Below are 26,661 nucleotides of genomic sequence, written 5' to 3'. Positions count from 1 at the left end.
ACAGTAGCAATTCTGTTCTACATGAACAGGTTTGAACCTCTTTTTATTTCTTTGAACAAGTAGGTTTTTTGTTACCTACTAACGTCCTGGCTGAGACACTCTTATAAGGTCAGTGTCAGTGAATGGAGCTAAAGTGTTGTAGGCTGAACAAATATATGACCTCACAAAAACAGTAACTTAAAAATAAGCCGTTGGGTACTAGGATGGTAGTGTACAAAAAGAGCAACACTTACAAAACTATTTGTAAACAAATATTACTAAGCTGTTTTAGCTAGGGTGACCAGACGTCCTCTTTTACCCGGACATGTCCTCTTTTTTAGACTTAAAAAAATGTCCGGCCGGAATTTCACAAACGTCCGGGATTTTGTTTTTCTAGAGCTTACATAGAACTTCGAGAAGTTTCGTTCACAAACTAGTCCCGCCCTCCCCTACTCCGATTGGTTCGCTTGAGTGAGAAGGGGGCGTGGTGAAGTAGCTTATAATCTTCTGATTGGACGGTCTGACTGTAGAGCTACCGTTATTGGTCGATAACCTTCTCTGTCAAGTGTGACTTGGTTAGTCTGCACGTCAGTAGTCGCCCAACACCCCCCCCCCCCCCGTCCTCTTTTTCACCATGTGTCAAATCTGGTCACCCTATTTTAGCAGATGACACCAGCATGCAAGCCATATCTCAGTTTTTTAGTAAAAAGACTTTTTTGTAGATCTCTTTTATGTAGTAGTTTACTCGCAGAAACTCATTTCAGGTAACAACTGTAGACTTCTTCCTGTTTATATTAGTAATCAGAATTACAGTGTGGATATCTGCAACTAGATTTTTTTTTCTGTTACAGAAAGCAAATTGGGTTTTTACTAATAGAAATTTAATTGCACCTAAGAGGGAGTGAAATTCCCTGTAAGTCAGGGATGACATATGGCTAGTTAAAATTACATTAAGGAGGTTTCGTTCTGGAAATATGACTAGCCAGAATGGCTTTATAAATCTTGATTTATATTATTATTAGTAAAATGTTCTTGGCTCATATCTGAAATAAGTGTTTCTACCCTAGTAAAAACCACATCACAGAGAGCATTAATTACTTCTTAGTCTTAAAGAATGGGTTAGGACTTTTATCACTGGTGTCTGTTTATTTCGGAGGGGATACAGCAGACCGTAGAGCAGAATTTCATTGGCACACCTCTCCAATGAGAAAACAGCTAAAGGACATCCCTATTGATCAAACCATCAACTTTGTGGATTATCTGACACCCCAGGAGTGCCCAAACTTTTACATAAAATTGTGTGCTTCTTATGGGAACTCGTTAAACCGGTCCACGTTAAATTGTGATCCAGGCGCCAGAGAGCAACTGCTGCACCATTTAAAGTGGAACAGGCAATCTGAGTGGCTCCCGTGCAAGCTGCATCATCATCATCATCACCATCATCACCATTACTGTGGCACAGAGGTGATCCTCTTCATAGTTCAACACGCGGTCCGCTCGTGCAGATGTTCCGCGGGTGCGCGCGCCCAAAGACGTCCGTGCTAGTGCTCCACGAGACTGGATTTATTCTCCAGGAGAAAACAACCGCGCAGTTTGAGAACATTTACTTTTTCTTTACGTTTTTATTACAAAACTGGATTTTACTGCGTGTTTATGTGACGTTTGAACATGGACGCCTTTTATCTGTGGATATTTACAATGTTTTGGAGAGCTGTAAGTTCCCTTTATAACTTCATAACGTCTTCTCTGTTTATAGTTTTGGAAATCTCTTACTCAAGCTACTACACAGACTCTTAACGAGGTTTAATCAAATAGCTGTGAATTTTGATCAGGATTTGTGGGCATTTACTCTATGCAGACTGCGTTAAATGTGCTGTATCTGAAACTCTCATCTCTCTCATCTCATCTACTGTTCAAAGCAACTGAGGTTTGTGGGTCCATATGGACAGCCCAGCTGGTACCAACAAGTGTTGTTCATGGGTTAATTTTTTGCCCCACATATGGATGCGTTCCATGTTCAGTGATGGGTCAGGATGGGTTAAACATAGGGTTATTTTGTCCATAGAATAAAAACACAAAACCTCTTTAAATTAAGAAAACCCAGAAAGTTTCTGGGCCACCCACATTTTCTGTACATAGGCAGCCCACTTGAGTCTTACTAGTCCATTTACCAACCCACCCAGAGCCTATTCCTAACTCGCCATTCTGAAACAATATGAATATTACCACCCTTATGAGTATTATGACATTTCTTCTGATATTAAAGATATTCAAAGGAAATTTGACCCTTCTGCTGCAGTTCTGCTTCTGTGATGGAACAGCTTTACACTAGATGTTGGACCATTCCTGGGAGTATTACGTGCTTTCCAGCTTCACGAACCTTGGTTACCCCAGGTGCTAATGCTGAATAACGAGTTCTGGACCACAAACACCTCTCCACTTTATTCCAGATGTATTGGCTGGAGCGCCACCACACCAGAGAATGCAGCTGCACTGCTCCACAGCTCAGTGCTCATGGACTTTATTGACCTCTAGTCGGAAGTTGGTTTTGGTAAGCTTAGGCAGATATGCAGTTGCTTCACAGCATCCAGTTCTGTTGTAAAAGCTTTTAAATGTACAAATCTATTATCAAACCCCAGTTATTCTACATGTCATTGTTGGACAGAATCTGTATTCAGAGCTGGTGAAGTTCCAGACGTGACCAATGCCTTTCCTTTAGCGTTTAAGCCAATGAAGTTTTAATATGTTTAAATATTTCATGTTTCAACCTTGGTGTCATATATTGCACATTCTTTAAACAGACCATCGTCCCTTTTCCTCAGCTATTTATGATTTTAAGATGCATTATTTGGATTTTATCTGCAAATTGCTGTTTGATGATATTTGTATTTCTCTGCCCCATCTATTTTTATGAAGTGGACGAATCTGACTGTATGTTTAATCAGCATCAAGAGAGCAATACCCTTGAAACTTGCCCCCTTTTCTTTTTTATGGGCCATTTTTTACACCACAGCGCACTAATAAATCATCCATAGATTCCAGTCAATTTTCGAATGAGTCTTAGAATTTCAATTCCATTCATTTGAAATGTATTTTCAACCAAGCAGCTTTGAGTGAGTCCAGCCCCTAAGCCACGGGACACAGTGTCAGAACAAGCTCCACAAGATCCTGAGGAAGAATCACTGAGAGGAACCGAGACTTGAAGAAAGCAAATAATTTCTGTCAGAACATTGTTTCTAGGCTTTTTATATATATAAAATTAAAAAATGTCAGCTACCACCTACTTTGCGTGGTGTGTAAAATAGACCAATACAAATGCTTCCAAATTATTTGGAACAGTAGTCTTTTTATTTTAACAAGCATTAAAGTCCTTAGAAGCATGAAGAAGAATCATTGAGAAGAACCAAGCCTCAAAAGGACACTTGCAAATCCACGAGGAAGAGTTACTGATAAGAACCAAGACTCAAAAGGTGGACTTATCCTGCTTTGGAACACACTTAATCATGGAAGACAATAAGCAAAGGAGAGCAACAATAAACCAGTAGATCCTTTAAAAAGCTTTATTCTTAAGAGCAAAGAAATTGCACTGAACATAGAGGTGAGGTCTATGCACGAGACCCATGAGGAACGTTAGAGGTCTAGTCAAGGTTGCCAGGACTGGACCAGTTCGCAGATTTCAGTAGCTCTGTACATGTCTTGATTTGATCTTTTGATTGTGCCTTTAGGTGCAGGCCATCCACCCTGACTGTGCTATTATCTCCCAGCACATGCGGGCCCAGGAGCTCTGCAATCAGACCAGACTGAGGGAGAGCAGGAACCAGACAGAACCACCGGGTAAGTGCACCACCTTCTCAGATGGAGCCTTGTTTAACCTTGAGTTACTAGCACTGCTTTTGCCTAGTGCTTCGTTTTTCTATATTAAACATTAAAATGTTCTTTGTCAAACCCCTTTGGAGAACTCTGTTAATGTGCCATGTTCTTGTCTGCTTGGATCTGCTGGGTGTGTAGAACAGCACTGGGCTTGATCTGTCATAACATTGATTTTCGTCCATGCATCAACCACAGAAGCCTTGATAGCCCTTAGGAGTCATTTTAATATTATTGAATATGAATAATGACTTTGGATTAAGTTACACATTAATTATGGTGAAATACTCATTAAAAACTGTTTGTTGTAGAGAAAGCACAAGATTATTTGCTTTTTTTAGGACCTGAATATTTAAAGGAGACATATTTAATTATTTTTATTCATTTCCTCATTCCATGAGCTGTTTGATAAACATCTTGGTGGATTATGAATCTTTTATCTTTCTTATTTCATTTCTGTTGTTTCATATGCTTCTGACCACTCACTGGCCTTCCCAGCAGAAGGGGCACAATATGAGGTGTGGACACTGTGCTGTGTTTTTGAGCTCAACAATAATTTCATGAGGAAAATTAGTAGCCAAAAATATTTAGAATTTAAGCTTGTATTTGCTGAGATATTTGATATGTCATTAGACAAGGGCTTTGCCCAGGTTCTCTCTACATGTTTACACTAAGCCTCTAGGACAGGGTCTTAACCATGTTACTATAACTGACCATGGCAGAATGCTTCTTCTACAGGCTGTGTATTGCTAGCAGAAACTATAAGCTTTTAGATCATTTTTTAAGTGCTAGAATATTCATCTCAACAGCCCATTGACTTTGAGCATCCATGTGATTAGAGATCTGAGACAGAAAGGGAATGCTTGAAAAACGCTACAGTATTCTGTTAAGCATCCAGGTGTAAAGATGTATGTATATTGGCATCAAACAGTGACAGCAGACAGAATAAAGGAGTTTCAAATCTGCTTCTGACTACAGCAAGGTGATGTTAGGCACAGCACAGTCAATTTCCCCAATCTTTCTTTTATTTCATGGTTCCAGACAGGAAAGAGATTGCGGTCGAATTTGCATTACTTGGCGGCGTAAATGTCTGTGAAGCCACTCTGTTTGATGCTCGTCTTACACAAAGGAACAAAGCACAGAAAGCTTTTCGGAGGTAAAAGGACAGACGGCTTGAGAGAAACCGGTGGGAAATTCGCCCAGTGAAAGGGTCTTAACTGTCAGGCATAATCTCCAAAGTGATTTACAGAGGCATTGTTAATCTGAAATGAGTTACAACTTGTGCTGATTTCATCTCTCCCAGTAGACCCGTTCTATGAATTAAGGCGCTATGAATAGAAGGGAGTCGGTGGGTGTGGATGTCAGGAGCAAAAGTCTGGGCTAATTGGCAGATGCTAATTATATGTGAATGTAGATGGGGGGACATCTTTTTCCAGAAGTTTTGTTTGATTTGAATCAATGCAAACTCATGTCTAGTGGTCCATGTACTTACCCACTGCACCATCAACATTTACAGATGTGATGCAGGACTTTGCTTAAATGCTGAAATGTTCATAATGGGCCTTTTGATAAAAAGCAAGTGTATCATAATTAGGGGTGGGCAATATGACCCTAAAATAATATCACGATATTTCAGGGTATTTTGGCGATTATGATATTCTTTGGCGATATGAAATAACACTGAACAATACTTGTATTAATTTCAAAAACAGACTATTGCAACAAAATCAATGTTATATTAATATGATATATACTCAATTATTCATTCATTGTCTGTAACCGCTTTTCCAGTTCAGGGTCCCGGTGGGTCTGGAGCCTAGCCAGAATCACTGGGCGCAAGGCTAGCAGCAACATTAATGTAAAGGACTTTGCTTAGGTGCCTTTTGCCTGGTGTATTTTTGTGCCTGGTATTTCAGCCCACCCTGTGGCTTTTTATAACATGCCAATTGGTCCAGCTACATAAATTGCCCGAAAATTGTCTCCCTTAGGCAGACTTGACCCTGTTTTAACTGTAGGCTTCCCAAATGACATGAGTTCCCTTCAGCAGAGACAGAGATGTGCCTGTGATCTGCAGACTGCCTCACAGCCTCTAAAAGCATCAAGTACACTCCAAAGCCCTCAACATTTTTCCATCATGTCTTCTTTATTATGAAGGTACTTTCATTCATTCATGTCATCAGTTTCTTCAAAGAAATTCTATGCTCTTTATAAAAGGGTCAGATTCTTCCAACAATTTGGACTGAAGGTAAATGTGGTGGTCAGTTTTCCAGGGTTTTAGGGGACCATCAAGTTTTATGATTATAAAACTACTAATATTACTTTAACACTATACTGTGACCTGTGTTTTGACATTGCATTTGCAAGTTGGTGTATTACCCTCTTATACTCTCTGTATAAAAGTCAGTAAATATTACAGTACTTGGGTTGTACTGTTGATTACTTGCTGCATTTGTAATGCTCAAATTGAGATATATAATATCTGTACTTCAAAAATCAGTCACTATTTTAACTGCATTTCATGCTCCTGCTCATCCAAATCCTGCTAGGAAACAAATCACTTATATATAGATATGCAGATGACACCCAAATGTACAAAGCTCCCTTTTTCTCTTTGTGCAAATTCATTAAGCAAACTGATAAATGGATGCATTATAATTTTCTTCGGTTGAACAAGGACAGCACAAAAGTGATTGTATTCCGCTCCCCTGTGGAAGAACGTAAGGTCAGGGTTTATCTCAGCTCAAATGCTCTGATGTCTGCAACACAAGTGAAAGACCCAGAGTCTTAATTGATTAGCCCTCAGCCCAAATATCTTAGCTTTAATAACTTAATCTGCCTTATAAACATTGCAAAATGATTGCAAAATATTACAGCAATAGATTATTTCCAGCAGGTTAGACCACTGCATCTGTCTCTTTACCAGCCCCCACAAAAAGTCCATTCGAATACAACCTCCAGAATATATTTACCAAGACATACTGAAAAATGTCTGAACACATCACTCCAATATTCACATCTTTCTCTGGTTCCTGATCAGCTACAGAGCGCATTTCAAAATGGAATAATAAAGAGTCAAATTAAATCTCCAACATGATAGAAAAATGCAGCCCTAATAGACATCTCAGACCAGTAAAATCTGGCCTGTTAACAGCACACAGAACCAAAACTAGGTGTGGCAGCTTTAAGCATCTACATGGCAACCAGCTGGGTTAAAATCCCAGAAGAGGGTAAGATGTGCATAGAATGTATACATTTATAAAAGCAGACTGGAAGCATATTTGTTCTCCTCAGCCTTTCATGCACCCTGCGTATGCTGTTAATTCTTTAGTCCCTTTACTTCTACTTCAAATACATTTTAAATCTTCTCATGTTTATTCTGATATTTTGTCTTAATTAAGCATTTTTTTTACATTCTCTTTAATTTACTTTGTGCTCTATTTGAATTTCACTTCAGCATTTTGTATTACATTTTACAAATTTTTATTTGTTTTTACCTTGTAAAATAATTTTTCAAATTGTCTTTGTATTGTATAAAATGTACTACATGAATAAATATGGCTCTCTGTGCAAACTCCCCACACAAATCTCAAGCCCTTGACAGGCGCAGGATTTGAACCCACATGGGCATGTGCCCCTTGGATCTTAAGTAGGGTGACCAGATCTGAGATGGTGAAAAAGAGGACACGTCTCGGGGGGTGATGAGCTCGCCCCTCGCTGCCATTGTATCCTTAGCTGAACCTATGTGTGCTTTTAGGTCCATTAAACCTTTATTTGCTACACAAAACATTTCTTTCTTTGAATTTCTTTTTGAATTCATCCGTGATCTTACATTTACGTTTCGGCACAGCTGCTCGAGATGAGGGTAGGTACACGAGCTTTGCCTGACGTAAACAAGGACTACTGACGTGCAGACTGACCAATTAAATGTTTACAGAGAAGGTTATCGACCAATAACCGTAGCTCTACAGTCAGACCGTCCAATCAGAAAATTTTAGGCTACTTCACCACGCCCTCTTCTCACTAAAGCGAACCAATCGGAGTAGGGGAGGGCGGGACTAGTTTGTGAACGAAACGCTTCTCGAAGTTCTATGTAAGCTCTAGAAAAACAAAATCCCAGACCTTTGTGAAATTCCGCCCAGACATTTTTTTGTCTAAAAAAGAGCATGTCTGGGTAAAAGAGGATGTCTGGTCACCCTGTCTAACGCCTTAACCACAAGTAAATGCTTCACCAAAGTTTTTCATAGACTGACACATCATGTGCCTTTAATTTGAATCTAGGTCATCCTGCAGAAAGCCTCATTGCAAGTGCACTAGCGTCTTTATGGTTTTCTCTCTGTATAAATTCTATATATCTCTTTTTATATGTTTTTGTATATGCAAATAATCTACTAACCCAGGGATGTACAAAGTCCAGCTTAAGTAAGATTTTAATTGGCCAGCGGTTTCACTTTAAAGAATACATCATTAGTGGCCCGCTAGCAATTGGCAGGTTTTTTCTTTCACCTGACGGTGGCAGTGCGCTAATGTATAGGATGTTGCACCACTGTTAATGAACTGATCTAAGCTTAAACGCTGTTCATTTCTCTGGGCCAGCAAAGAAATTCACAGAACAACAAAAAAAAAAAACCCAAGGTAGAGAGTAAGAACCGGCGATTTCAAGAGAGAGGGTAATATCTGCAGCCAAATGTCGGATTCTACACTCTTTTGATATCCTGCAGCAGTAAATGCTCTTAAATTCATTCATTCATTCATTCATTATCTGTAAGCGCTTATCCAGTTCAGGGTCGCGGTGGGTCCAGAGCCTTTCTGGAATCATTGGGCGCAAGGCGGGAATACACCCTGGAGGGGGCGCCAGTCCTTCACAGGGCAACACACACACTCACACATTCACTCACTTTTTTTTTTTGAGTCGCCAATCCACCTACCAACGTGTGTTTTTGGACTGTGGGAGGAAACCAGAGCCCCCGGAGGAAACTCACACAGACACAGAGAGAACACACCAACTCCTCACAGACAGTCACCCGGAGCGGGAATTGAACCTCCAGGCCCCTGGAGCTGTGTGACTGTGACACTACCTACTGTGCCACCGTGCCGCCCAAAATGAAATTCAATAGCTAATAAATATAAACTGTTTTGTAAATGTGTTTTTCATATTTTGAAAACACTTATAAATAATTTATTTATTAATATACTTGGAAAGAGAGACTGGCCCTTAATAATTTTTTTTTATATGAACCAGTTTGGACACTCCTGTACTAACCAGTTCCCTGCTCTATCATATTAGATAAGACAACTTTATTTTATAGCACATTTAAAAGACAGCAAGGGTCAACCAAAGTGTTGCAAAATAAAACAACCACATTAATAAATATTCTAGGTTAAGACAATGCAAAGTTCCTATTTTAATAAAGCTTTGAAATAATTATTAATATATTATTATTATATGAACATTGTTTTCTAAATATAGAATATATTACACTGTATATAGTCAACCACTGAACAGTACCTCACTGAGTTTTAGTCAGAAGCCTATAAGTATGTGACCATCTGATGAATATTCAGTGACATCACTAACTATCTGACATTCGCTGAAGCCACGATCAGTCTGTGTGAAGTTTATTTTGGTTCATGTCAAAGTCTCTAGGGCCTTGAGGCCAGTATTTGGAATATTTTACACCAGAGTGGACAAAGCGTGTGGAAGAGGCGAATGAAGCTTGGCCAGGAATGTTTTTCATAGGCAGCTTCACACAGTTTGGATAGCTGCAGAAAGTCTTCCGGCTGAACTGATACAAGAAGAAAAGTTATTTCCAGCACATAATAAAAATTTTATGGGATTAGCAAGGAACAGTCATTGGTTATATTGTCACTTTAATCAAACAAGAAGAAGCAAAAAAACTAACACTAATATCATTTAATGGACCACTCTATTGGTTCATTCATTAGGAAATGTAAACGCTAAATAAAGAGTAGTTAAAAACAGAATTTGGGTGTGAATAACCAAATTGGTGTGAAGGTTACACTCACAATCGTGCTATTAAGGTATATTTTATGATATTCTGTTTTGCTACCATGCCATTATGATGAGTTAGATATGATGGAAGGGGTGTTACAGGCATTGTCCTCCCCATTTTAATATTTCACATTTAGCAGTAGAACCCTGCCTAAAGCTCCTCTTCCATCACATCTAGCTTCCTTTAAACTTCCATTTCCTTTGATGATGTTTTACACCACCACTTCCTCGTGTCCTCCCTGTACCTCAGTCTTATCTCTCTGTTCATCAAAGTAGAGTCAGTTCTTCTGGAGTTTTCTCAACTCCTCCAGAGATCTGCACACCCATGAAAGTGTGTAACTATGACGATGCATAGCAAATAATTGAATAAACGAATCAGCAGAATGAAGAACAAACAGGATCAGTGGATGGGGATTAACAGACGATGGTATACCGATGTATGTTGAGGAGCTGAGACTTGATTTGACATCAGCGGTAAATCTGATAAATAACTTAATCGGTCATGGGCAAGCTAGATTAAAAAATGGCTGTTGTTGAGTAGTTGTTCTTTTGTTTTGACGGACCCCTCTCTTCACTCTGGTGTGTTTCAGGCTGCAGGACAGAGTGGGATGAGATACGATGCTGGCTTAGAGCAGACGTCGGTCAGGTGGTCAATGTGTCCTGCTCTGAAGTCTTCCAACACTTCTCAAGCAAGCAAGGTCAGTTACATCACATTCAGTGATCCAAAATGAACAGTCAGTGGAGCTGCTTTGTTCTGTGTTGAATGAGGAAATGGTTTGATAACACAAAATGCATCATTGCTTTCTGCAGATTAAATTGCCTCACAAAAGAAATAAAGTGTAATTAGGAAGCCTTTTGGAACGTGTTCGTTTGTCACTTTCATTTGAATCAGACACTCAAACCTACTTTACTTTGGCACATGTGCAAGAAGGCACACCTGGCACTTCGGAGGCATGGTAAAGTGGGTCACAATCCTGGGTAAAATTTCATTCCGAAACATAATACCCTTCTTTTTCATGCTTGAAAACTGTCAACTGCACATGTCACAGACATTCACGAGTGGTACAGATACACTTAGCCTCATTGTCTTGCTGACACTCTAAGAGTTAGCGACTCTAAAAAGGCTCCTGCAGACGACTTTCTGTGACCTAAATCAAAAGTCTTGAGGTTAAAGTGCCTGGAATCTTTCAGCTGGAGGGAAATGGGCAGCATGCATCAGGGTCGTGCTATGCCAGGTGTCCTAGTGGGTCTAGTGTCCGGTGTAAAAGTCACAGCATTTTACAGGTCAGTGGCTTAGAGAATGCTGTGAGTGTTTATTGCACAGAAACCCAGAGGAGCTATGCTGGAGCTAGTGCTAAAAATGTTGCGCAGACTTGTCTGGCCTCCTTTTCCTGGCAGTGATGGAAAGAGTGCTGAAAATTACATTCTTACAGAAGCCATGTTCCCTCGAAGAGAGTCAAGTTATGATCATCCTTTGAAAAAAGTTTTCATGTCATGACAGTGACAGAAGATTAAAAATGTTTTTTTCCAGGATTGTTGCAGAATTTGTAAATACCAAAATAGAAATAATACACTTTGGAGGGATGCCAGATTTGATAATGTAATGGAAATGATATTTTCATTATATTGAGTGAGTCAAGAGTGAGATTTACAGGTGGATATAGTGAGACTGGATTATGATTTATAAAGGCCAACTGCTGATGTTGGATGATTAGTTCTGAATCATATGTCCCACTCAGACTCATGCCAAAGGTAATTCAAATTCAATTGTAATATTAAAAATCATCTAAAACTGTCTAGGTGATGGAAAATCCTCAGTATAAGACAATAGCCTTCTATTGTTAACATTCCCGTGTGCTGTTTATTAGTGCAGAGGGCCATGATTATCATGCTAATCATATACACTTTTGTGGTTGATGTATTATTAACACCACTAAGAGACAGAGCAGTGTCAAGAGACAGTGGATCAAGCCTTCATCATTATTAAACACTGAGAGTGTTTGGAATAATTAGTAAGTTAATTATTATTATATTTGATTGAGTGGTTCTTAGCTCCAACCAAGGTACGCTCTTGTTGGTGTTGCAAGATGTAGCATATGCTAATGAATGTGCAGTAGTGTTAGAAGCTCAGTCTGAATGTCATTTATACACATTCATGTATCAATTAGCATTTAATTCTGTTAATATTTTGACCCAATGTTACATTTCCTAACAACTATTTTCATGATTTGAAAATGTAGCTAACTTCATTCATTCATTCATTCATTTATTGTCTGTAACCGCTTATCCAGGTCAGGTTTCATGGTTGGTCCGGAGCTTACCTGGAATCACTGGTCGTAAGGCAGGGACACACCCTGGAGGTGCCGCCAGTCCTTAGCGGGGTGACACACACTCACACATTCCAGCTAATTGTTATGTTGCCAAATTATTATTTCTAGTTTTGTTCATTTAATGTTAGATCTTGTTGGAAGAACTCGAATAAAGACATATTATTAATCTGCGATTTTAAAGGGACGGTGTCAGACTTAGATTAAATATGTATTTTGTTCTTGTTGTTGATGTTTTCTTGTCTTGTTGTTGTTCATATTACTATATACGTGGTTGTCCTTCATTGGTGTCATAGGAATCAGGAATTTGTACTTGCACTGTTCCCTGCCATCATTGATTTTTCACTACAATACGCAGCATGCATTATGCCAATATCTGTTTGGGAACCACTGAGATCAACCTTCATGACCCCACACCAAAGTGAGAGTAGTTTTTCCTATGTTCCTCCCACTTTAAAAACACGTCATGACAAGATGGACCTCATCTTTAAACTAGAAAATAGAATATTGTGGGAGACATGTTTACAACTGATGAAACAATGACTACATTTTTTTTTTAATTTTGGCCTTATCCATTTATGTACACCAGACATGTAATGCGTAAAGATTACAGTCAATGGCAATCTTCAGCAGTTATGCAGACATTACATCATTAGTCTTCTGAGGGAAAGTGCCAGAGATAAAATGTACAGTATGACAAAAATATGGATAAACAAAAATCAGTCTGGGAATTACATGTTTTTCTCTCCATTGAACTCAAGGATATTTCCATGAAGAGATATCTCTAAGATGGCATTATATATATATTAAAAAATAATCATAATCACACATTTCATTTAGCCCTGTTTTGGCGGCTGATGACATCACTGCGGGCTCCCAATCGTGATTCTTTGATTACTTTTTTGTCTAAAACCACAAGAGGCTCGAGGATTACACATTCCCTCTAATTTGGCTGCTTGTGTCAATGTTCTTAAATCCACTGTGAGTGATTGGAGCTTAAAATGAACAGCTCACTGCGTAGAGCAGGGATATTGACCAAAGGCCTGCACTGTGTTAAACCCACCTAAAGTCTTAATTACAGACATCGGGTAGTTCTGGGACTGACCAGAGAGAAGAGAGCTCTCTCAGAACGTCCACACAGATTTGCCCTACTTTCTGTGCCTCACTCTGTGATGTGTTTCCAGGTTTTCACAACATTTTATGGAAGCCTGTAATTTAGTGTGATTTTACTGATGAATATTTTGCTGTGTGCTGATGACATGGCTAACATTATTTAGCTTAAATAGTTTTTCAGAGGTAGAACTTTATAGGTCTCGAGGGAAATTGCAGAAAAGCAGCACTGAGCACTGATGGGAGTCACATCCATGCATCCCACCTGGCAGGGGAGAATTACACCATTGAACCACCAATGCATCTCATATACAGAACTACATTTTAATGAGACTAAAATACCAACGCATGGTGTATAATTTGCTGCACCTGCTCATCCAGGTGTTTTCCTGAAATCAAGGGTATTAATAGATAGTTTGTCCCCATTTTCTGCAGTAACAGCTTTACACTCCAGGTTGGAACATTTCTGTAAGGATTTGAGTGCATTCATCCACAAGAGTATTAATGAGATCAGATACTGACATTCAGTACTGATGTTGAATTGTTAATTTGAATCACAAACACCACTCCAGTTTAACCCAAATGTATTGGTTATTATAGCTCCAGAGCAGTGGCGGATGCTGGTCTTTCAAGGAGGGGAATCTCAATTTCAGCTTACATCATAAAATGTGTCGGTTTATTTTCTACGTAAATTCTACCCTCCGTTCCTTTTCAAGAAAATGATCTGTGACCCTGTCGTACCAACAAGGCGTCTTTTCCAGGGACTTGACTAGTGTCCTCTCAATGGTCAGCAGAGCTAGGCTGCTTAAACGGCTTTGGCCCATGTGAAGTGTGTCCGCCTGTAAGTGCTTTGTGACGGTGGATGGGCTCAGCAGCACCCACTGGACAGAAACTGCGATAAGTCAGAAAGTCAGAAAGAGTGATAGAAGACAGTCTCCAAACACAAGCAGCTACAAAAAACCCCACCAGAAATAGAAGTTCGATTTGTCACTAATTGTTTTTAACAAAGAAAATGCCGCTAAGAGGATTCAGAAAGTCTCCGTTCGCTGATTCGCTCATTTCGCTGTCAATCAAAAAGGGATTCAGCCTCAGACAATTCATCCAATCGTCATGCAGAAGCTGAGCGTCCGATGGGCGGGAAAAAGCCCAGCATTTATCCAATGACTCGTCTCGTTTCGCTGCACTTCGATATTGAACTCTGTGGACGCTCAGCGTCCTCACTGTTTAAAGCACTGTGAAGCTGCAGGAATGATTGAAAGGAAAGCCGCGTCTTTACCAGTGATAAGAAGCTGATTCTGAACAAAAGTTGAGTGCGTTTTAGTGCATATTTATTCAATGACATGTAGACACAACAGTATATATTTGATCACTTATTTTTAGACATTTTAGGGGAAGCTGAGCTTCCCTTGCAGTCTTAGAGCAATCGCCTCTGCTCCAGAGCAATGAGACCCAGCCTAATTTTGAGGAGCTTCTTGTTCCTCTTTGTTTATGTGCAGCTGCTGCAGAGCATCCCATTTCATTTCATGTTTTTCTGTGGAGATTTTGTAGAATATACAATAAAACAATTCCAAACCAAAAAGTGTTATCTCACTCCGATTCATACCTAATTCAGAAGGATATTAATCCGAAAGAAGATTGAGTGGTGTTGGTCTACAGCAGCCAATTGGCACAAGTTTATTACCGATGTAAAAAAGACAAAAGATGATAATGGCTGTCCATTACTTTAATTAAGATCCTGTGCTCTTCCATGCAAGTTTTTAAGTACTTCTTAAGTACTGAAGTTTAGTGGAATTCTGGAAGCGGACCATGCCTTTCTGCACAAGGTGTTTGTGGAAGGTTTCATTTAGTGAGTGATTTAAATCTTTAAACAGTGCACTTCTGAATCCTTAACAGCTTAAAATCTCGGGAGGGCAAACCTAATTCCCTCAGAACTTGGCAGAGTGACATAAGTAGATATCAAGCCTGGTACTTAAGGATGATTATCTTGGCTTACCTTCGTCATATATTGTCTCTGCCATATCAACACTCTATGGATTGAAGTGTTTTTACAGTGCATTAAACTTTTTTTTTTAATCTTTTTTACACGTAGCAGTGTCCATAGGCTGATAGTGCTCCAGAAAACACTGAGCAAGTACAAATCATCTGTTGAATATTCCAGGTTACATCTACAGGAACTGTACAGCTGCAGGTTGGAGCGACCTGTATCCTCCTTACGAGGAAGCCTGCGAGTTTGGAGATGACGCAGAACCTGAATCTGAGGTGAATGTACTTGTGTTTGAAAATATCGTTGTGCCCCTTGACCTTAATGTCTAGACTGTCAAATTAGATCTTTTCTTTGTCATCTTTCTGGTCTTTGATGGATAAACACAATAGTCGGCTCTGTCTCTTTCATCGTAAGAGTGGGGAAGAAAATGTGAGTCAGAGATAAATATAATTCAACCATCTTATTCCCTTTTTTTTTTAGACAACCTACTTTTCAACATTTAAGCAGGTGTACACAGCAGGATACGCCACATCGCTGATATCTCTCATAACAGCCATCGTTGTCTTCACATCCTTCAGGTACAAAGGTTGTCTTGGTCTCTGGGCCATTGTCAACTTACTGATAATTAGCACTAATGGACTACTGACGAGAGGTGGGTAGAATAGCCTCATTCAAACTCTAGAAATAGTATTGGTATTCAAGTAAACCAATGATTCAGGAAGAAGGGTAGCCAAGAGCTCCTGAGCGAATCACCAGGTGTCACGCTTCCTGCCCTGTTTCATTTGTTCTTGCTTTGTCTGTCTGAGTGTCCTTGTTAGCACATGGCTCTGGTTTTGTTTTGTTCCTGTCTCCTCCCTTGTTTTTGTATTGGCACCGCCCTCTCGTCAGTGTCACCACCTGTGTCTCCTTTGTTGCCCTGCCCTCTCGTTATATCCTCCAGGTGTTCTCCTTTGTATATATATATACCCCTCGATTTCAGTGCAGCTTTGTCGGTTCTTGTCTGTGGGTGTGTATTTTTCAGTATGTCCTCAACAGTTCATGGTTGTTTTCTGTTTGGTTTGTTCTGTATATTCTAGTTTGTATTTCTGTTTGTCCTACTTGATTATTTTCTGTCTGTGCTTTTGTTTCTCAATAAATATTCCTTCCGTTTACGTCCGTGTCCTCGTCCACTCAGCCATGACCCCAGGAAATCACAGATTTGAATCCCAGTGTTACCTTAGCTCATTGAGGCCAGGAGATTAAAAGAAAGGGTGTAAATTAAGATGAGCAATAATGAGATGAGGGGAGAAAATTAGTCAAAATAAGTGCCTACCAATAACCAAATAACCAATAACCAAAAATAAGTGCCTGTCCATTCCAGGAAATTCCACTGTACGAGAAACTACATACACATCAACCTCTTTGCCTCCTTTATCCTCCGGGCCAGTGCAGTCTTCATCAAAGATGCTGTTCTGTTCTCTGACGAGTCCCTGGACCACTGCTTCATGTCCACGGTGAGGGACAGAGAAAGTGAGAAGTAGACAGCTTAAAAAGCAGATATTAGTGTGTAATTCACTGGTTAAAATAGGCATGGAGAGTGATTTTAAATGCTCCGTTCAAGAGAAACATAAACGTTAGAGGTGGTGAAAGGAAACAGAAGTGTAAAGTGTTTAACACAGGGATTTCCAATTCAACTTGTGAAGATCCCAAGCTCTGCATGTTGTAGTTTTATCTACTTCACACACCTCACACACACAGCCAGTGAGAATCTTGTTAATTAAAAAACAATGTGTATAATGTGGGGTCACCAAGGCAGAGCTTTGGGAACCTCTAAAGTCTTGCCTCTCAAAGCGCCAATACAAAAATCTATTACATGAATATGTTTAGAGCATTCGGCCAGGTCTGTGACAGTATGAACATATGATGTGAAATATGTAGAACCAGTTTAAATCACAGCTAGTTTTATAGAAATCGTGATAATAATATTATTTCTACAAGTTAACATCTAAGATCTGAAAATTGAATTGGAGATGGGGATTGATATAATAGATAATTTATATAATAGTGTCAACAATGAGAGCGATGAAAGATGAATAATTTAAAAGCCCCGTCCAGATATATTTAACATATTGCAGTGTATAAATGTGCAGATTTATTTGAAGTAAACGTCTGGAGAAATTTTACAGCATGAGCACAAACACAGTGACATTCATTATTCATTATTGACATATCAGTTGAGTGGGATTGTGGAGGATTAATGGAGAGCTGAGAAGATGAGGGGGGTATAAACACGCCTGTGTTGAGATTGCAGCACTTTTCTGTTTCTCTGATCTGTTAATCCATGCAGAGAGGCAGGAGGCAGTAAAAGCTCTCTGGAGGGAAGTGGGTCATGTTATTTAAGTGACAGGCAGCTACTGAGACACACAGAGAGCCGTACAGTAAAGCGCTTCCCACAGCACCTTATTTCAGAGGAAATAAGTCAGGAGTTTGAAAACTGGATCATTATTGTGCAAACAATACCTGACATTTCAAACCAGCAAGATCAGCAGCAGCAACAAGAATCATAACTATAATAATAATAATAATAAAAGACACAGTAATAATAAGGTTACAATCAGGGTAACTTTATGGAAATATAATACACAAAAACAACACCAATGATAATGTTTCTACCGTTGCTAGGGCAACTACTATTAATAATAATAATAATAATAATAATAATAGTATTAATTTATGGCTAGCTAGATTTGGAGATAAAAATCAGTCACATCAGCAATTATATATTAAAATAACTGTATACAGATGTTTTAGGGAGTATGCAAAGTAGGTTAAAATGTAAGAAACCTGTTAAAAACACTGAATTTTGTGAGAGAACAAATGCACTCAGAACATTAATAGCCTGTTTAGGCTTCCTCTCCTGCTGATAGGGCTCTGTTATTGTGTGTATTGGCCGACTGTAGCACTGCGGCTGTGTTAATGCAAGTGGATGGCTCTGTCTTCATGTTTTCACTGCACGCTTCTCTCTCCAGATGGCGTGTAAGAGTGCTGTAGCCTTCTTCCAGTTCAGCATCCTGGCTAATTACTTCTGGCTGCTGGTGGAGGGCATGTACCTGCAGACGCTGCTGGCACTCACCTTCGTCTCCCAAAGGAAATACTTCTGGTGGTACATCCTGATAGGCTGGGGTCAGTGCATCAAGCAAATGAGTTCTGAGCTCAGAGCAGGGCCTGCGTCTAATTAGCTTCAAAGAGAGCGCACCCTCTTCAAAATGTCCTGGAATGTGATCAAAGCCATAAATTTAGTTTTCTTGAGAGTGCATTTGTCTCTCAGCTCAATTCTTTTTTTTTTTTTCAGTTTCATTACCTCAGCTAAGCTAACTCTAAGCCCATCTTCTGTGTTTTAGGGGTGCCATCAATTGTGCTCGTTGTTTGGGTTTTGACAAGAAACTTCTACGACAACAGAGGGTAAGCTATTCTTACTTTAACAAGCAAAACATAAAGAGGCTTTTAGTTTAATGGTCTCGTTTCAAAATTTGGTATCTGTCTATTCAAGATCAGGAATCCATTCATCACTCAGCAAAGGGCAGTTCAATGTGAGCATCTGTTAGCTAACATAACAGAGTTGTTTTATAGTGCTCTAGCTCAAGCTTGTTGAGCTGTCCAGTGATGTTGAGTTGTAAAAACACGTTCTAAACGTAGTAGCATTGTGTGTGACAGAGAAAGGCTAGAGTTTCTAAAAAAACTCATTTGTAACCATGTGATTGAACATTTTAATATCGTGCCAAGAGCTTTGATATTTGATATATTATGTTCCCTTGGTCTTAACGTCATAAAACTCTGTCTCCATAGTTTGTGTTGAACATTTTCTACTGATATTTCAGGAAACTTCTGAGAGCACAAAAGCAAAAGGAAGGCAAACATACGTTATACGTTATTAAGGAATGTGCATGTTTCTCCTGTCTTCTCTGAAGTTATCAGAGACACTGGGCTTTTATTAAAACAAAGATGACTTGGTCTGGTCTGATGACATTTTCTTTTTACAGATGCTGGGATGACACTGATAACATGGGCGTCTGGTGGATCATCAAAGGCCCAATAACAGCATCCTTGTTTGTGTGTAAAGATGGACCTGATTTATCAGTTTAACCTTTATAGTCATTGGTGATAACAAAAGCATTAGGTCATGCAGCATTATTTATCAGTCAGGGTTCAGTGCACTAAGCCGAGAAATGGATCTGAAGAAGATCTGGTGAAAAGGGCAGATTTTGTATATGCTGAGACACAGTGTATTTAGATTTTAGAAGCCAGCACTGAGTAAAATACACATAATGAATTTTGAATTATATAAAAATGTATAATGCGTTGCATAATGGCATGTTTGTGGCGCATTGCATATTTTTTTCTGCTATAATTTTTCTAATAATATTACACAATGACATGAAGTCTTTCTCTTAGGGTAATATCGTCATCTTCCTGAATGTGATCCGGATCCTGGTTCAGAAGCTAAAGTCTCCAGGAGTAGGAGGCAACGACACAGGACATTTCATGTGAGTCAGGAAGGTTTTCAAAGGATATTTCACCGGGAGTGCTGCAGAGACAGAGTAGAAAGAGGTTGGGTGCTTCCAAATTCTCAAAAGTTTAATTCAAGCATACTTATTATTATTATATTTAAAAACAGTAGTTTTTATTTTAGTTTGTTAACTCAAATTAGTTTTTTAATCTTCAGACTAACTAACTGACTCTATAATCTTTTTTTTTCTGTTGAATTCAGTCGACTCTGTCACTATGTAGACAGCTATATAGTGTCTTTGTGAGTTTGTAAAGAATATAAAGAGGAAGAATGCTCCTCTGCTTTTCAGCAGGAGATTTTGTTCATTCCAATTAAGATGTGGCTGAGAATGGCTAATGTTCCAGCTGTTAGAGCATCCTTTATGCATGAGTGAAATCCTAACAAACTCACTCCTGACTTTTAACACATTGGGTGACAGCACCTTTTCTATTAACCCTTTACTTTTTTCTCATCACTGAAAAGCAACCAATAGTAAAGTACCTTGGCATGTGTAATAAGACTGGGGGTGTGTAGGAGTAAGGGAAGGAGGTAAGTGCAGGAGGTTTTATTACAATAACTTAAAGGAAATTAGACAAAAGTGACGCTAAACAAAAGGGCAAAACACAGAAGCTAAGGAACTAAACAAAAGGGCTAAATACAGAAGCTGATGAGCTAAACACAAAATAATAGGCTAAATTATAAACAAGGCTAAGGCTAAGGCTCATCAAGCAAACATACATACAATGACCCACAAACAAGAACCACTGACAAGGACTATATAAAGACAACACCAACAAGAAACACCTGGGTACTAATTAAGACACATGACACTAGAAACACAAGGGAAGGGTATCACATAAACAGGGAACAAGCAGGAAGCAGACACAAGACAGGGGGTAACAGTCACATGACAAGGGGAGCACAAACAAGGAACAAAAACGGAACACAAAACAGCATGTTACATGTTGTGAGTTTGATTTAAAACATCACTGAGAAAGAGGACAACACAAGAGTGTTGTTCTTCAAAAGTTATAAATCACCATAAAAATTCCACAGTTCTGCAAATGCATTGCTACCGTCATTCAATGCATCATATAATAATACGTCCTTGAATGACTTTTCTTCAACAACGGCGAAAGAGAAATTTTTCATTCATTTAGTTCTGGAGGGAGTCTTTTGACCATATAATTGTCTTGTCAATCATCGATTATTCACTCTATTTTTATAACAGAGGTAATGAATAATGTAAGCAAGCACTTCGAGGCACGTTGCATACAGTAACATCTACCAGGAAGTCTCATAAAATACACACACATATAAATAATGCTGCCTTTGATAGACAGCAGTGTTGCTGTCCAAATTGTACTCCAAGTTTATGTTCAATAGGATACATTTACACTCTTAAATATGTAAGTTAATTAAAAAGTTATTTAATTTCTATCAGTCCAATAATATAGATTTTTATATGAGTGTCAACTGTGCTCTGATTATGTAGAAATAAATGCAAAGAGGGCATACATATTACTGGACAACTGTGATGGTCATCATAAATGTATTTGTTGCAGCCAGAGGAAGCTCACCCTACAGATTCCTGTTAAAGCTAGTCTTCATTAGCCTACAGATTAATGGCAGATACCAACATTTATTGGATAATTTGCTTGAACAATGTAATTTTGTCACATTTTATAATTATGTGTGGTCTTTACAATATTTACATTAACAGAGCTGCCAGAGAGGGTTTTTGAAGGAATTTCCTTCACTGGCATTCTGTGACTAGAATAATTTCTGAGATAAGGAAATAACTTGCACATTAAAACCATTTGATAGTGAAATAAGCTCATGAAGAATAATACAATGAGGAAACTGCCAGCTCTGACTATAGTGAGTTTTATGTGGTCTGACCCACTCTAATTAATACTTAACCCTCTCAAAGGAGGCAGGGACAAAAAAAGCTTGAAAGAGGGAACTTTCACAAACAATACATAACAGCAAATAATACATAGGTTTTTAATGTAAACACTCAAATATATTTTCTAATTTCTGTCAGAATTACCAAGACAATCATGCCATAGGCAGTAAAACTTGATAGTATCTCAAGCTTGACTCATTATATATTTATTTATAGCTAGAAGAAAAAGTATGTAGAAAATCTTTTGTTAGGTAATTAACCATCTAATTAGTAGTTTGGCACTGTTTTAGCTTCTCCACACCACTTGCCTCGTTGTGCTCAGTTACATTGAGCACAAATATGATTTCACTAGCTGCCTGCTAGTAAGCTAATGGACATAACACTACAGATACATTTAGGAGTAAAGATTAGTAGCTCTCAGAGAGTGATCTAATATAACTGTTTGAATGTATATGAATTACATTAAACTTAAAATATTTTGTTATTAAGTAAATGCTAAGTGCTACAGGAAAGTGGTTCCAAAACTAGCACTAGAGATGCTGGCTACATATGTAGGTTTATGTGTATGAATTAGTGTGTGTAATTTAGAGTGTATAATTTAACATCTATAGCTGGTTTTTAAAGCAGTAAGACAGAAAAATGCTAAAGTAAAAAGGCACCAGTATCCTGTAGGAATGATTAGCGTACTCATTTTCATGCTCATAAAAATAAAGCAGACACCTAGCAAGGCACTGAAAAAGAGCCAGGGAAACACAGTTAAGTGTCTTAACAGCTCTGCCTTAATTATGTCAGAGTAACATAAATGAACATTGTTAGCATTTAGACTAAATGGAACATGAGCAGTGACCCAACTTATTCACAGGGATGCCCTCGAACCCAGAAATAGTGTGCTACACTGTCAGAAGCTAATACTGCCTGCTGCCTCTGGTGTAATCAAGGCGGATTGGGAAGCGTGATGTGAAGTGAGCTAACGGCAATTAGCATGGAAATGACAATTAGCTGAGGGCAGCTGCGATAAAGTTCCTGATGTAATTACAGTTGAGGGAACCTTATTTTTAGATAAAATCAAACTTGTTTAGATGGCCAACGTTTGAGCTAAATAACCCCAGCTGGGTTAAGAGTCTGAGAAAGTATTTTTAGCAATATGCCACCAATATTGTCAAAACTAAACCCAGCAGGGGTCCATGTCACATTATGTGGAATGATAATGTTAGCAATGTAGCCCAGATCCAACTATATCCCTGAAGGTCTAGAGATACTTGGAGATATTCAAATATGAAGCCAAAACTCATTAAATAAACTAATTTCATCCAGTGTTTATGCAATTACACATTTGCATTTAGAATGGATTATTAACAAGTGGGTTTATGCAGTACTGGTGACTTAGCATTATAATTCCCCATAGGCTTGTGTTCTGAGCTTAAATTGAGCCAAGTTCTGTTCAGTGAAGAGTCCTCAGTGACAGAACAATTTAGGCCAAGGCTTGGCTTTGTTTGAAAGTGTGTCTCTGTAGACGATACACATACATGCAGACTAGGAGAATCCCTACCCCAGGCATAGCACAGCAGCAGATTGGGCTGATTATTCAGACACACACAGTTGAAGTGTTTACACTTTATTAGCTGATCTGCAGTTTTTTATCAAGATATTTGAAAAAGATCTCATTTGGTTTTTCAATATCACCAGATGCTTCAGTAGTAACTTTGATACTCGAGAGTGGTGTGATATATCAACACAGTGTGTGAATATTATGGAAATTTCTCCAGACAAAAGAAAAAAAAGGTTGACTGTTATATCGTTATGCATATATGCAGGTTTCCCATTTTGGTCAGACATAAAAATGTGAAAAAACAACGCTCTAGGCCAGGGCTCTTTACAGAGAAGATAACTGTAAATTTGTTATATGAGGTCAAATGCTGTTATCTGTTACACTTATGAAATATAATAAACTGTTTCACAAGCAGTAAATGAAGTTGTTTAATCCGGAATGTGTAAAAATATAGTGAATCAACAATTTTCGAATCCCAAAGGTGCGCTAGTAAAAATGAGCATTATAGTAGAAAAGCATTATGTAAAACTTTTGCATCTATCTGCTATTTACTGTGTGCAAATTTAAACTTGTTTTTGCAGGAGGCTTGCCAAGTCCACCCTGTTTTTGATCCCTCTGTTTGGAATGCACTACACTGTGTTTGCTTTCCTGCCAGAGAACACAGGAGAGACAGCACGACTCTACATTGAACTTGGTCTCGGCTCCTTTCAGGTGTGTGTCTCTCTCTCTCTGTGTGTGTATGAAGGCCGCTGTTGTGATGGGGTTCTCACCCCTGATTATTTGTTAGCATCTCAATACAGAGACACAAAATTTTACACAGACAGAAAACTTGCAGAAGACCTGCAGAGAGAGGTAAAACTAATGTAGTAAGCTGTGAAGCAGCTCTGGAGTACAATTATAAGTTAATAATAATAATAATAATAATGAACAAATTATTAAGAGGCGGCACGGTGCAGCAGGTAATGTTGCTGTCATGCAGCTCCAGCATCATGGGGTTGTGGGTTCAAGGCCCACTCCAGGTGACTGTCTGTGAGGAGTCTGGTGTGTTCTCTCAGTGTCTATGTGGGTTTCTTCTGGCTGCTCCGGTTTACTCCCACGGTCCAAAAGCACACATTGTTAGGTAGATTGGCTACTCAAAAAGTGTCTGTAGGTGTGTGTGTGAGTGAATGTGTGTGTCCCAGTCCCCTGCGAAGGACTGGCGCCCCCTCCAGGATGTGTTCCCGCTTGCGCCCAGTGATTCCAGTGAATGCTTTGGACCCACCACAATTCTGAACTGGATAAACGGTTACAGACAATGAATGAATGAATAATAATTAAGAACTTGTTTAAAATATATATTTTAAAGATATAATTATTTTTTTACTTCATATGTTTCCATAATATATAGGACAGCTGACATTTTCAGATGATGATCAGTTCTTTTGATATTACTCAGACATTTTGGTTGTTAAAGATTGTATGTGTCTTTGAAAAAAACCTAGTGTTGCTTTATTTATTTATTTATATTTTAACTGCAGGGCTTCGTGGTGGCTCTGCTCTACTGTTTCCTCAATGGAGAGGTAAGCATTCCAGCAGCGGGAACACTAGCAACTTATTAGTGTCTCCTGTAGTACAGTGCCAGTTCTAGATGTGTTATGCTGTGTGCAATGTGCTGTGTGTGGACTCATGTTGTCCCCTCAGGTGCAGACAGAACTAAAGAGGAGGCTGAGAAAGTGGCAGACACAGAGTCATCTGAGCCCAGGAAAAAAGCGCCGCATCACTGTCACCCAGATCACCGTTCTGGAGAGAGGCGACCCTCAGGCAGTTGTGTGTTCCGGTAATGTGTCCACAGTGTGAACAAACAGGCTTCACCGTACGGCTTTGTGTCATTAATGAGTGGGAACTTGCTGTCGTGTTCTGAGGGCTGAAGAGCTCAAGCACAGCTGGATTTGTCTGCCTCAAATAAAGGGATGGAGCTTGGATCAAGTAGCATTAAGCCCGTGTGAGGAACACTGAATTGGTCTCAGGAGGAGATTTTCATTTACGGGTGACAGCGCCAACACAGCCTTGTGTTGCAGAGGATGTCTGGCTAGAAGTCTAGACCTGTTTAATGTAGCATCCTTGGGGTTGGTAGGGTGGGGTGGGGCAGTATGTTTGAACTTAGCGTACAAGCCTGAGTCGTCTCGATAAAACCAGTAGCTCCAAAGTCAGCTTCAACCTTCAAACCTCCAAAGACTGGATAATATCCTAGGTTACACTTGGTTACATTTTGCTGCTAATATTGTAATTGATGTAAATTAAGTCCTTTATCATTTACGTTGCCAAATCATAACTGTCCTGTCCATGCTCTGCCATCAACCTTGCTCCATCCAAAAATACACAGATTTTGGGCACTTGTTACGATGTTGGATAGAATTTTACAGAACCATCTCCCTGAGAAACGGCGTTGTGCAATCCTGTGAAAATATTTTGCACGAAATTGTTTGACTATTGTGTTTGATACCTGGACTGTTTGTCATTGTGCCTGACTGAAACTAAGCAGGTTATGATAGTAAATAAAAACATTTAATGTAATGTCAGCCTGTGCTACTGTCTGCCAGTAGGGGGCAGTGGTAGCATGGTACTGCTACTCTGGGAGACTTAAAGTCCCAGAATACCAAGGGGTAATTAGTGTTAACAAGATACACCTGCTTGTCCCTGCATTTCAGGCTGTGGTAAACAGCACACCTTTGCTGAGTGTTGACTCGTATAGTGTTCTAAGGCCGCTGAAAAGAAAAGTGAAAAAGGAGAAGAGAGAATACAGTTCAAAAGAGAAAAAGGGGAAGAGAGAATAGACCTCAACACTACAGGAAAAGGAGAAAGAGGACAGCTTTGATCTAAAATGAGCGGAAAAAATAAAAAATTAAAGCAAGTTCTACATTTTAAAATGTTTTAAAATCTGAAAATATAATTAGCCCCTTTGTGAGGTGATTCTGTTTATTTCATGTTGCTTTGTGCAGTCTATACTTTGTTTGAGCCTGGCAATTTTAGCATCTCAGTGTAATTCCACCCACTGCCTGTCTGTACTGGTGATGTAGTGATTTCTCTCCAAAATGCACACACTGACCCTAGTCAGTTAAATACCTCAGTATTAAAAAATAACTTTATTTAAACTTGATCTTCAGTTCTTTTTAAGGCCCATTCACACAGGCTTCTTTTTCTGAACTTGGGCCTGTTTTTAGACCTGTTTCTCAAGACACTTAAAGCCCCTGGGAACCCATTTTAAAATGTGGTGTCATGTGGTTAGGTTTGTTTTTTTGTATAACTCTAAACCTGGTTGTTATGTGAAATGTGACCAGTTCTGCTCTGCTCTTGATGTAGAATTATACAAAAAAAAACCCCCACAAAGTTTCAAAATGGGTTCCCAGGGGCTTTAGGACATT

At 39.1% G+C, this 26,661-nt stretch overlaps 1 protein-coding gene across 1 annotated transcript; it reads left to right on the top strand.

Annotated features, from left to right (window-relative positions):
• Nucleotides 1-1,531: 1,531 nt before the first annotated feature.
• LOC136679399 (vasoactive intestinal polypeptide receptor 1-like) lies at nt 1,532-25,752 on the top strand. The gene is made up of 13 exons (XM_066657901.1): nt 1,532-1,692; nt 3,705-3,813; nt 10,447-10,554; nt 15,452-15,552; nt 15,758-15,855; nt 16,638-16,770; nt 18,286-18,439; nt 18,658-18,718; nt 19,297-19,366; nt 19,709-19,800; nt 23,842-23,971; nt 24,778-24,819; nt 24,941-25,752. Exons 1-13 carry the CDS (start codon nt 1,648-1,650, stop codon nt 25,094-25,096), a joined length of 1,299 nt encoding a protein of 432 aa, XP_066513998.1. The 5' UTR covers nt 1,532-1,647; the 3' UTR covers nt 25,097-25,752.
• Nucleotides 25,753-26,661: the final 909 nt, after the last annotated feature.

Source organism: Hoplias malabaricus, chromosome Y, assembly GCF_029633855.1.
Source record: "Hoplias malabaricus isolate fHopMal1 chromosome Y, fHopMal1.hap1, whole genome shotgun sequence".
NCBI lineage: Eukaryota > Metazoa > Chordata > Actinopteri > Characiformes > Erythrinidae > Hoplias > Hoplias malabaricus.
Note: the sequence above shows the minus strand (reverse complement) of the source record. Positions and strands in the feature narration are given on the sequence as shown.

Coding starts and splice junctions, on each gene's coding strand:
- LOC136679399 (XM_066657901.1), top strand. CDS start 1,648: ATGGACGCCTTTTATCTGTGGATATTTACAATGTTTTGGAGAGCT. Junction 18,440..18,657: donor GTACATCCTGATAGGCTGGG/GTCAGTGCATCA, acceptor TCTGTGTTTTAG/GGGTGCCATCAATTGTGCTC. Junction 23,972..24,777: donor TTGGTCTCGGCTCCTTTCAG/GTGTGTGTCTCT, acceptor TTTTAACTGCAG/GGCTTCGTGGTGGCTCTGCT.